This window comes from Falco biarmicus, chromosome 1 (assembly GCF_023638135.1).
Source record: "Falco biarmicus isolate bFalBia1 chromosome 1, bFalBia1.pri, whole genome shotgun sequence".
NCBI lineage: Eukaryota > Metazoa > Chordata > Aves > Falconiformes > Falconidae > Falco > Falco biarmicus.
In genome coordinates this window covers 76,410,927-76,422,463 of record NC_079288.1, presented here as the reverse complement: position 1 = coordinate 76,422,463, position 11,537 = coordinate 76,410,927, and the positions used below count along the sequence as shown (strand labels likewise).

The 11,537-nt window shown below is 39.6% G+C and overlaps 1 protein-coding gene across 1 annotated transcript; it reads right to left on the bottom strand.

Annotated features, from left to right (window-relative positions):
* Window positions 1–568: 568 nt before the first annotated feature.
* Window positions 569–10,765, bottom strand: LOC130143672 (uncharacterized). The gene is made up of 5 exons (XM_056326506.1): window positions 10,580–10,765; window positions 8,417–8,746; window positions 6,218–6,337; window positions 5,019–5,152; window positions 569–2,168 (listed from the first exon to the last, which is right to left on the bottom strand). Exons 1-5 carry the CDS (start codon window positions 10,632–10,634, stop codon window positions 2,124–2,126), a joined length of 684 nt encoding a protein of 227 aa, XP_056182481.1. The 5' UTR covers window positions 10,635–10,765; the 3' UTR covers window positions 569–2,123.
* Window positions 10,766–11,537: the final 772 nt, after the last annotated feature.

Sequence of the window (11,537 nt, the reverse complement as noted above, 5' to 3'; positions counted from 1 at the left end):
AAAAATAGGTCATGATAAATGTGGTGGTCTCCAACTGCCAGATATTAGAAATGGCCGTGTTAACATACAAAATATGAGCAGCGGTTAACGAGGCAGCATTCTTTGCTGGTAGGAACCACATTGAATCAACAATGTCTTAATAGTGCTGAAATGAAAATATGATTGGGAGACTATGAAACTGTGGTTTGGTGGCATCTCTTAATTTAGTGGTTTCCTTTAACAATTCCCTGAATACTGTACATCTCCTCATCGTGATTAAATAGAAAAGTAACCAGAAATATATGGAAAAACCCAAATTTTACTGCACCCACTTACAGCTCTGCTGCATAACTGAGTGCTTCCTTGATCAGGGACATGGCCTGAAGGCCACCATCCCTTTTATCAGTCATGACTTTCTTGTGTAGGGGACAAAGTTACAAGGTTTGTGGAATTTGAGGGTCCTGTTTGTGAGCCTCAGAGCAACATGGCACATGACAGTGTTTCACCGTGCAGTAAAGGAAACACATCTGTAATAATGAGTTTCAGGATAAAAGCCACCAAAGATTTTAAAGTAACTGAACTTCAAAAGGAAGAAAAGAAAATCTTCTTGCTTTATTCAATTTATACGTAAATACCATGAGATGTACCATAACAAATAGTTTCTCTTATACAAGGTATATTCACAGTGCAGTGATTATAGCATATTTTGGACAGCAGTATAGTCACTGCAGAAGGGCATTCAGGGCAGGTTGCAGAACAACCCAGGAAAGAGGATGCACACCAAAGAGTGAGCCATGGCCGAGCTATGGCAATTTGAGAGGTAGCTTGGTGAACTGCAGTCACTACAGCACAGAGAGCCAGACCATGAACCATGCTGTATGGCCACAAAGATTTCATTACAGCATACTGAGTAGCAAGCCATTCACATTTAGACCACACAAACTGTTCTTAAGGTCCCTGGGAAAACTGTTCTGCACCTTTGGCACTGCCCAGGTACAAGCTCTAACAAACCTCTCCAGCAGTGAAGTCGTTTCTCCCTGCAGTGCTGGCAAGATGATCTAACCTCCAGCTTAGCTCTGAAAAAAATAACAGAAGGCGAAATAACCCTGGTACATAAACACATTCACATTTCAGATAGCTGCTTTTAGTATTCAGCAGCCCTGGGACAACTGCCATCAGCTTTGCTGTCAATGCTCTTCACCTCTGTTCAGACCTTGGAAGCCAGGTTTTCCTTACATTTTCAGTTCTGATTTTTCTTCAGTTTTGATTTTTTAAAAAGTTTTAGAGCTGGCAAAAAACCAAAACAAGACAAAACAAAAAACCAACAACAAAACCCCCCACTCCCATCTCCTCCAAGCAACCCCTCCTCCACCAGTTAGACAATAATTCCACATAATAATAATATATATTGCTTAATTTAAACCTAGTATTTCATTGTGCATAGGAGACTACTTTCTCTGGAAGATTTTCCAAGTGTGTGAATGAATTAATGCTAACAGTCCCTTTCCACAGGATCATAAACCTTCGTGGCATACCACTCTGGCTATGATGTGGGTAGCACTGACGATGGTTTCAGCGATCAGGCTCCACGCTGTGTGTAGTACTGTCTGTTTGGTCAAATGATTATTACCACCATGTACATTTTTTCTGTACCTTCTGCTATTTATGCATGGGCTACCTGAAGAAACGCTTTTGCTGGAGAATGTTGTTCAGTCCAGAAGATTTTTCAAAGTATGATAAAACATCTTCTATTATTTCTGGATATGGGGGGAAGAGTTGAAGACAGTCATCTAAAACGACATACCCTCCCAATCCATGGACTCCTTACAGTGTTTTGTTACGGACAAAACATTCAACAGCTGCTTGAAACCAACCTTTTTTCTTGTGTATTGTCCCGCTGACATACTTCTGACTGGAAACTCACATAATCCATCTTTCAGCAGCAAATTATCGTATTGTTTTCAGGTTTATAGTTATTTAGCCATATTTTGTTTATGACGTTTGACATTCAGAACTAAAAGGACAAGTAGACGGCGGATCCTCGTCCCGTTCTAGACTTTGCAGTTGTCCTAGTCTGTGGAGTTTGCTCATCTGCTCCACTGGATACAATAGTTGCAGTGGATTTGTCATCTTTCCCCCTTCATTCATTGCCAAAAAGAGTCAAGTGATTCATAAAGTGTAGACACAGCCTTAAGAAGCAAAGAAAACTCCAGTCAAGATAACTTTTACCTGTAAAGTCTATCTAAAATGAACTTTTACCCAAGAGACAACATCTAGCAGAGCCCGAGGGAACAGAGAGAAAAATGGGACACAGTTATAAATTCAAAGGGAAAGAGTGTCTCGGTACTAACATTGAAAGGAAAGTCTTCCTATGTTTGGATTCAATTCTCTTAGTTAAGTACTAGGCACAAAGTACTTGTTTAGAATACCAAAGGTGCCAAGTTCCACTGTAAACCAGGTTCTATGAAATCAGAAATGGCAAAGTTTTTTACCCCCTTAATCATTTAACTCCAGTATTTCCAAAAAGCTTTATTGCATTGTTCCTGCTGGACGGATGCTCTTTTGGCACAGTGACTAGCACACTGCTGCAATATTCAGATGTTATTCTGGGCTGTGCAGAAACCATCCTGTTTTCATTTCCTAAGCACATGTAGGATTTGGGATCTTCACGTAAGTCCTCTAGCAAAACCTGAGAATTAAAGATCTGCCTGAAATGTGCACAGAGATCTGTGCTCACAGACACATAAAGTCAAATTCTCAAGCTGACATGGCATAAACCATAAAAAGGTGGAAGTCACGAAGTGGTAGCTTTTTGTCTTTACACTTACACTTTAGTATGGTGGCTTACTAGTTATGTTTTAATGAACGATGTTCAGATCAGAGAGGCACCTGCTGGCTGAATGTCAAGCAGCAGGCATGGTAGGTATGGCCAGCTAACCTGGGTCATGCTTCTATGCATTTTCCCACAACCAGAGCTTTTTGTGTGCTTCCATGAGCTGGAATTTTGCACTAATGCTACAGCATTGCTTAAATCTGGGATGGAGCCTGCTGAAGTTTGCAATGAAAAAATTATCAACTGCTCCAAGAATTCCAAGGCCTAAATTCCCCTGCAGCTGGCAGAACTGCCTGGGAAGCACTCCCTGAGCATCTCAGCTCAAGAAATATGGGATGAACCTCCAGATAGAGACAAGCGCTATATAGTAAATGCACAGCTACAGCGGCCAGCTTTGCCCTGACAATGTTCACTCTTAGGTTAAGCTAACTTGATATTTGGAGCTATGTCTTGTCATCTGACCTAATTGCTCTGTTGTTTTGACATAGGATATAAAATCCATGCCTTGATTCAAGCTCTGTGACACAAAATTGCCTTCACAACCCCAAGAACTGGAAAAAAAAATGACATAAACCGGAGACTGAGCAGCCTTGCAGAGGCACACAGAACCTTCACGTTTGCTGTTCTAGAAATGGTGTCCAAACTTACCCGGAATGGACAGCAAATTTACAAGCTTTTTAAAAAAAGTGTAAGCAACATAAAAATATATTGTGTACTTTTTAGAGAATTAATTTTGCACAAACAGAAAAAAAATAGTTAAGCCGATCATGTTTTGCAACACAATTGAAAAGCAGTAAGTGCAGCTCCAGGGACACCATAATATTTTCTCATCTCTACTGGTTTAATTTGTTTGAAATATAGGGCCCATGCACATTGTATGTACTGGCTTTACTAATCTACTGGATCTCCTGAATGATTTATAAGATCCAATTATGCTTTAACATTTAAAATGATATCACTATGAAACCACGTTTTCTGCTTTCAATAATATAGCAAAAATGTCTGTTACATGAAAGAAAACACTGAACCTGTATCGTGACACATCACTGTGGCTACAGCTGCTAAATATAAAGCAACAACAAAAGACTTTCTATAATTGTATTCGCACACTCTTGGATGAGTCTTGTCGACCGTACAGACCCCGAGCAGTTAATGTCTGCTAATGAACTCTTCACTCTGCACCACCTCTGATGCTTGTTTTCTCATTATCAAGCTTGTTTTCTTACATCTTCATTAAATATTAATAGGTAGAAGATTTATCCATTTATTGCTAGTAATTAGAATATTTTATTACTATGACCAGACCATCTCATGCCTTTATTTTTAAAATATTCTGCTATGATACCTCCTGTAAAAGCAAGCCTCTTAGCTTCAGCAGGAAGCTACATATCATGGGAAGTGAATTTTCCCTGCTATACATTTTCTAGAATGATGACTGCTACGTAATATAAGATAGGTATCACTGTTTTACTATCTGCACCCTGATATTCTCTCTCACCATGATTTCAGTACCAATATGACCAACTTATGACTGAAGCCAGGTTCTCTAAAAGGTGAATTCAGGAGTCTGTAAGCTTGGTAACTGCAGTTGTGACCGTGGACTTTAGCATTTTACATCACCTCTGTGTGGCTTTTCCAAGCCTGTCCAGCTGATTGTAATGGAAGTTGTGCCTGCTTATGCAAGAGTTAAGTTAGGGCTTCTTTCCCTTGCTCACTTTATGTTTTAATGTAATTAAAAGACAAATAACTGCCTGGAAAAAGGAGCTTGCCTGAAATCTTCTACCTGCTCTCAGCAAATGTTGCCTGTTCTAATGGCCCTAGGAGCTGAAGTTGGTCCAAGCCCCTGGAGCTTGGCGTAAAACTATATGTAAAGGGACTTTATTGCCATTTTTCACTTCTACACTTCTTTCACTCAGTCTCTACATTGATATTCTCCATTTTTTGCTGCCCCTTTCTCCAGGCAATTTTAGTGTCATTAAACATAACAACAGAGTCCAGTACTTTCCTACTACATAAATATCTTTTTTCTTATTTTTGAGTGTTGTCTTTTGCAATAAAACATTTTTTTTTCTTTAAACCTTTTTCATGTGTAGTAAGATGCCATCCTCGGAACAGCAGCTTGTGTGCTTTCAGTACAGTGTGCTCCCCAGTACCTCATTTTGAGAGTCCCTCCCTCACAGCGAAAGTCTTGTTATAAACCACTTACCCATTCAGCAGAATTACATGATGAGTTTTCCTCAGCTGCTTCATTGGTGCATTCATTTCTCCCTTGATGTTCTACAACCTTGAGCATCCGTGCGTCCTGACGCCTTGCCGCTGGCGCAGGAACCTGTGCAGAACCTTAGCAAACCCCAAGGTACAGTCACTGCTTGCTTACTGCTCACTCCCAGCGTCACACTGGTGCTCTACCAGAGCCCTACAAAGCCCTGGACCGAGGAGTGCAGAGCTCTTGTATAGCTAGTCTTGACAGGCACTAGAACGGTATTCAGCTTGCAGATGGAATAAGCTGCCTTCTGGTTTCCGAAAGCTCCTTCTGCTATGGGGAGCTGCTCAAAGCTTGTGCCACTGATCAAGACAGCTGATCAGCTCACCTACAGCGGGTCAGTGTGTACACTTGCCTGTGTCAACCCCAGTGACTGAAACAGGAGCTTAGGGACTTCACTTGTCTCGATTCCCCACCCCGCTTTTTCAATCTGCAAGTTGAATTGCATCTCAAGTCATAGACATTCCACCTATATCCCCGGCGGCTCCCAAGCCGAGTAAGCCTTACATTGCAACCATAATGCTCATGCTACAGTTACTTAAGAGGCTGCCTTATGTCATATGTCACAGATATGCACTCGCTGCCTGCAGATACACTACATTTGTACTTGTCCTTTACTCTTGCCATTCACTGTTTTTTCTTGTGACTTTTTCCACTCTTCATTTCAGGATTTTGCAAACACCCCAAATTTAATAATTAGTTTAAAAAATACACAGCTTAAAAAACATAGCTCACAATAAAGTCCCCAAGGCTGGGTCTTTCAGATGTCACTTCAGGTGTCACTACCAGGAGTAAGCCACTGATGCAGAGTTAAGTTATGGCTCCTCACTTTATCAGTCTGCTAAAAAATTATCAGAATTTATATACTTCAATACTCTAGCCAGGTCAAGATCTTCAGCCACAGTGATCACTCTCTCTGGAAAGACAAATACTGTAGATAATAGTGGCTGCAAGAACACTCAAACTAGCAGCTGTGCCTCTGAGCCCTCAGCTTGAGATGCCCCTAGCAGATCTGGACCCGGTGAGCAAAAGTTATACACTGAAATTCCTCTTAGTGATGCCTCTTAAATGCAGTTGTTCAGCCATCTCAAAACAGATATATAAGGTAGAGAGTACATGTTAATGGAAATATTGTCACTCACCAGAAAGTTTTGAGCGCTGTTTCTTTTTGTAGCAAAGATACAAGCTTCCCACTGCTACTACAAAAGGAATGATGGCCCATGTTGCCAAATCTCCTTTCAATGAGTCGTTTTGCTGATTGACTGTACACCAAGCAAAAATGAATTCCAAATAAAATATAAGATTAAATGCTGTTTGTTATATTACAATATAATAAAGGAAAACAGCATGCCATACGATAAAAGGACACAAGTTATTATGCACAATATGATAAAAGAGCAATCCAAGTGAAGCATCAAATCATTACCGCAAAGTGTTACAGAGACTAGGAAAAGGAGGCATCACCATTTACCACCTTAACATCACCCAGGCCCACACTTGGGCTGGGAAGCCCCATTGCAGCTGGTGCCAGGAGCTCTCAGTAACTGGGAAAATTCCTATGTGGTGTGTCCACCCGTAGGTGAGGCTTCTGGCACAGTCCCAGAGCTTGCCCGCCTTTATACTCAGTAAAAACAAATACAGTTTACACACCTAGTGTATGTAAACTTTTACATCTAGGCTAAGTGCAGGCATGTGCTGTCTCATGATTCATAAGGTTCACGCACACCAGGGACGCTGGCCAGACGCCCGAACATGGTGGAGGTGCCCTCAGGACAGAGCTGCACATGATATTCAGTGTCTGGATGGTCCTGCCCATATCTTGTTCATCTGGGGGGCTCAGGACAAACACCACCTGCTCATTCAAGTTGTCCTTGAGCTCCCTGAGCTCCCTGTCCAAGTTAAATGATTCCTTATGAAAGACAAAGATTTTTCACAAGCAGTAATCAATTTAATAAATTTTCACCCCATGAGTGAGCTTCTGCAATGACATATTTTAAATAAAGCGATGTACTATTCAAAGATAAAACAGAAGAACAGCAGCGAGGTGGGGGTGGGGGGTGGAGAAGAACAAAACATTAAAAATTCAGAAGTGAATCAGTCCATCTCCTCACCCAAGTGCAAGGTCATCTATACCATCCCTGAGGGATGCATGCCTGATGAACAGTAACATCAATCCCTCCTATAGCTCCCGCAGTTTGACATTTTCCCCCTGCAGTGTCTAATGTGAGTCTTTTCTGCTTGGATTTTAAGGCTATTACTACTTGACCAAGTAAGAGATCAGATCACCTAACTTATTTCAGAAGCTTAGATTATCTTAACCCTCTAACAGCTTTTTAAATTAATTTCCCACTGTTTTGGGCACTAGTTCATTCGTTCTCTGACACTGATGTTTTCTAAATCTTTGATGATTTTTGTACCTCCCTTTGGACTTCCAGTATAAAACTGTGCCCAAATGGACTGTGCCAGATGAACAGGCAGGTTACTCCTCTGACTTGACCAGTCAATATATGAAACATAATATTTCAAAATGTCAGAGCTAGTCCCCTAGACTTTCTGTACAGTTGAATGGCAGAAAAAGAGGCAGAGATCAGCATCCTGAAGAAGTGATGCATAGTGTCTTGAGGTGAAACATACCTCACCCCTTCTGCTGAAAAATTGCTTGAATGCTCATTGTATTAATGCTTTTCAATACTTAATTCAGAATTCGGACCTTAAACTGCTCCCCTGTAAAGGTTAACATATGACTATAATAAAATAAGAGGACACCAGCCTATGTAAAACATTTTGTTACAACAAGTTTACAGACACAAATCCTTTTAAATGTAGAGCCCATACTGCTCTGTCTTCCATACTGATTTACCTCCCACTTTTTATTAAGAACTTGTAATAAACCCCCAAAATGATTAGTAAAGGGTACATATCCCTGAACAGAGTAGCCATGTGACTGTTCCAGCTGCTCCCTACCACATTGTCTCACATCTAGCCTACCCAATCCCTTCTGAGAAGGAATTGTGTTTGGGGCTGTACTTGTATATTTGTACATATTTTCACTATAATTGTGAAATACACACCTGATGCACAGCTTGTTTTGTAAACCTTAACTAATCGTTCGTATTAGCAAACCCTTATAGAAGAAAACAAACACTACGCTGGGGACATTAAAGCAAAGAGCTTAAATCACTTGTCATTCAAAGATGTTCAGGTCCTCTCTGTGTCTCATTCACCCTGAGATCCACAGCGTTGAGGGAGGAATGTGGGAGAGGGAGGAAATGTATAAAATTGTTCAAACTGAAGCATCTTTATGAAGACAAATGAAATGGCAAGCACTCTTGCTAGCTTACCTTTCTCGTCAACAATCACTGTTGTCCCATTTCCATACACTTTCTTACAAAAAGGTATTTCAATAATTATCTGACAGTAGTAAAATCCAGTGTCATTCACATTGGCAGATTTTATCATTAGCACATCCTTGCTTTCACGGGTGATGTTGGATACATAGAAAATTTTTGATGATAGAGTTTTGGTGATGTTCTCTTTGTCAACAAGATACCAGCTTACTCTATACCTCTCAATTGATTTTTCCCAAATACAGGCAATTTCAGTGTAGTCTCCAACTGACAGATGTACTTTCGTCGGTGTTTGGATGACTGTTAAATTATTGTGACCTGTAGCTAGTGGAGAAATACACATACATTTAAAAGCTAAAGCATCAAAGAGGTGACATTACAGCTGTAATGTCTGCAATCACAGTATTTAAAATAATGTTAATACCATAAAACCATTATGAGATTAATTTCTATGAGTAGTTACTCCCCAGTTCTCCTCTGAACAATGGCAATTACTTTCTGGCTGAAGGAAATGTTTAATCTGCTGTGTTAAAACCCTCCATCATTGTTTGTGTGCAATAAATGAAGATTTTCTTTGTACTCACTGATATACTTAGGGGTTTTTTTCAACAAAAAGCTTTTATACTAGAGGTTGAGTTTGAAGCATATTAAATACTTTATCTGCCAGATAAAGAATGACCAAAAGGAGGCATTCAGAATGATTCATCAGTGAATAGTGGAAGGTTATCAAGCTGAAAGGAAAATCCACTACCATTTTTGTCTCCACGTGGGAGTTCTTGTCCCGCACTACTTCTAATCAGTGACAAATGTGCAGCATTTTGAAGGTGGGCTCTTTAATGCTGCTCAAACGTCTTTCATTAAGTTTTTGCTGACAAGTAGTTTATAGCATCAAATTTGTCTCTGTAATTTAATAAGTACGCAATGTGCCACGCAGACCACAGTTGCCTCACCAGGTCTGTTGCCTGACAAGGCTGACATGGACAGTAACAGAGGAAATAAAACTTCTTCCTCTTTCCTGCTTCGAATCTCTTTGTCACTCACTGTCCACACACAAAGTGATCTACATCAGATACTGTGCAGTACTGCACAAAATTATTTTCTTCTGAAGTGAAACTACTGTGTGAATATCAGATAACTTTCTTTAATGTAATGACATGGATGCTCATCACAAAAGTGCTAATCCTATAAAATCTATTCCCATGACTGCTGAGACCGTTAGTTTCATATGCTGCATGAAGAATTATAATTTCTTTTTTTCTAGCATTTATACTATTAAGTGAAGATCTACTCATGATGAGAGTATCACTGCATGACTTTCTTCCAAATTTTATCCTATTTATAACTCTGGCACATTTCACACCAACATGTAAGTAATGGGATGATTTTGCCCCTCTCTAGTCCTAAAATGGCATCTGATTGGTTTTATCAGAATTATGCAAATAAATATTTTTCCTTTGCCTTTAGAAAAAGCCACATCTTTATCACACCTACAGGAGTTAGGCAGCTCCATTTTTTCCCACTGTGCAGTGCTCAACAACTTGCAGAGAACAATATGGACAGTATCGGGGTGATATAAAGAGCAGAAAAAATAAGGGAAAGAGTTGATATAGCGTGTAAATGACAACTTAGAAGCTGTTCACATATCAAAGAATTGATCACAAATTTCAGGTTTTCTGTTCTTCCGGTTTGTCATTTAAAATACAGTTGTGCTATAGGCTATGCTACATTTCTGTCTCATGACTTTACTGGCTTTCTGAAAAATACCACTGAAAAAATCCTTTTCCACTTGTTTAATCTTTTCATCTTGCCCTCCTCAACATTTTAAAATTCTACATTCAGTGTTTGCCACAACAAATATTTCAGTCTGAAGGGCTAAGAAAAACAGTGCTTGTATTCACCTAACACCATTTTCTGTGTTGAAGTGTACGATTTGTTCCTCTACACTTCTTCTACCACTATCTATTTATGAAAAGGCTTTCTGATTCCCCATGCATTTTAATTTTGATTTCAGCATTATGAAAATATAGCTAACATTATCCTTGTCTCACACACAAGCCTATTTGAGGCAGATACACTGTGAGAAGTTTTTTTTAAATCCATCTCAGGAATTACACTTGACTAACTACAAACAAAAGAACAAAAATAAACAGCACTTACCTAAGCAGCCAAAACACATCGTTAAAAGAAGTTTCAGTGAAATTACGATCATCATGCAAGGTTATTAGCACTTGCATCAGGGTGTCTTTGTTGAAGATCAGCAAAGCAACAAATGAAAGCATGACAGATTTGTAATTAACTTCCTCTTCCCTCATGTGGTGAGGATGACAGAAATGTATATGCAACCCAAATTTTCCTACTCTCTGAAATTACCATCAAATGTAATGTTTTAAGACATAGATGTGTCTGTTTTAAGAGCCCAGATATTCTGTCTGAAAGCAGAAAATTTCTTTGAATTTTAAATTGTGTCCTATCTGGTTACCTTTCAGCACTAGATTCGCCTCTCTTCTGATGACATAAAGAACTGCTTTTCCATACTTGTAGTGGTGTCATGTGAATGTTTGCCATTGCACTTCTGCAACCCTTCATTTAAAGGCATTTTATGAAGATAAGATTTCTTTAGCTACTGTGTACACGCTTGTCAGCAGCCTTTTTCAGCCAACCTGATGAATCTTATGGAAAGCCAAAAAGACTTCAGATAAGTCTCTTTAGCTTTGGATAGGTTACACTGATACCAAGTCTTGCTCCTATCTTATCACACATTTCATTGTTATCTTGCTGAAATCTTGCCTTAATTCTTCCATCCTGTGAAAAGTACTTTCCTACTTTTGCCTTAACAGCAGCACAGCTCTATTGGCAGGGGCAATGGGGGAAGGCTGAATTCGAAGATCACACTCGCAGTGGCCCCAGCATCAGTGGGAAGCAATCCGGGATGCTACGCTGTAATATGCAAAGCATCTCGCTATCACCTCTATGGGTGCAGTTACATTAATGCAGTACCAGTGCCTTGTGTATTAATTAAGGCTTGTTTCACTAAGATTATAAGCATAGGAATGTAAAACAAATAATTTATACTTAAGCATTCATGTTATTTTTGGTACTACCAATCAAAGATGTA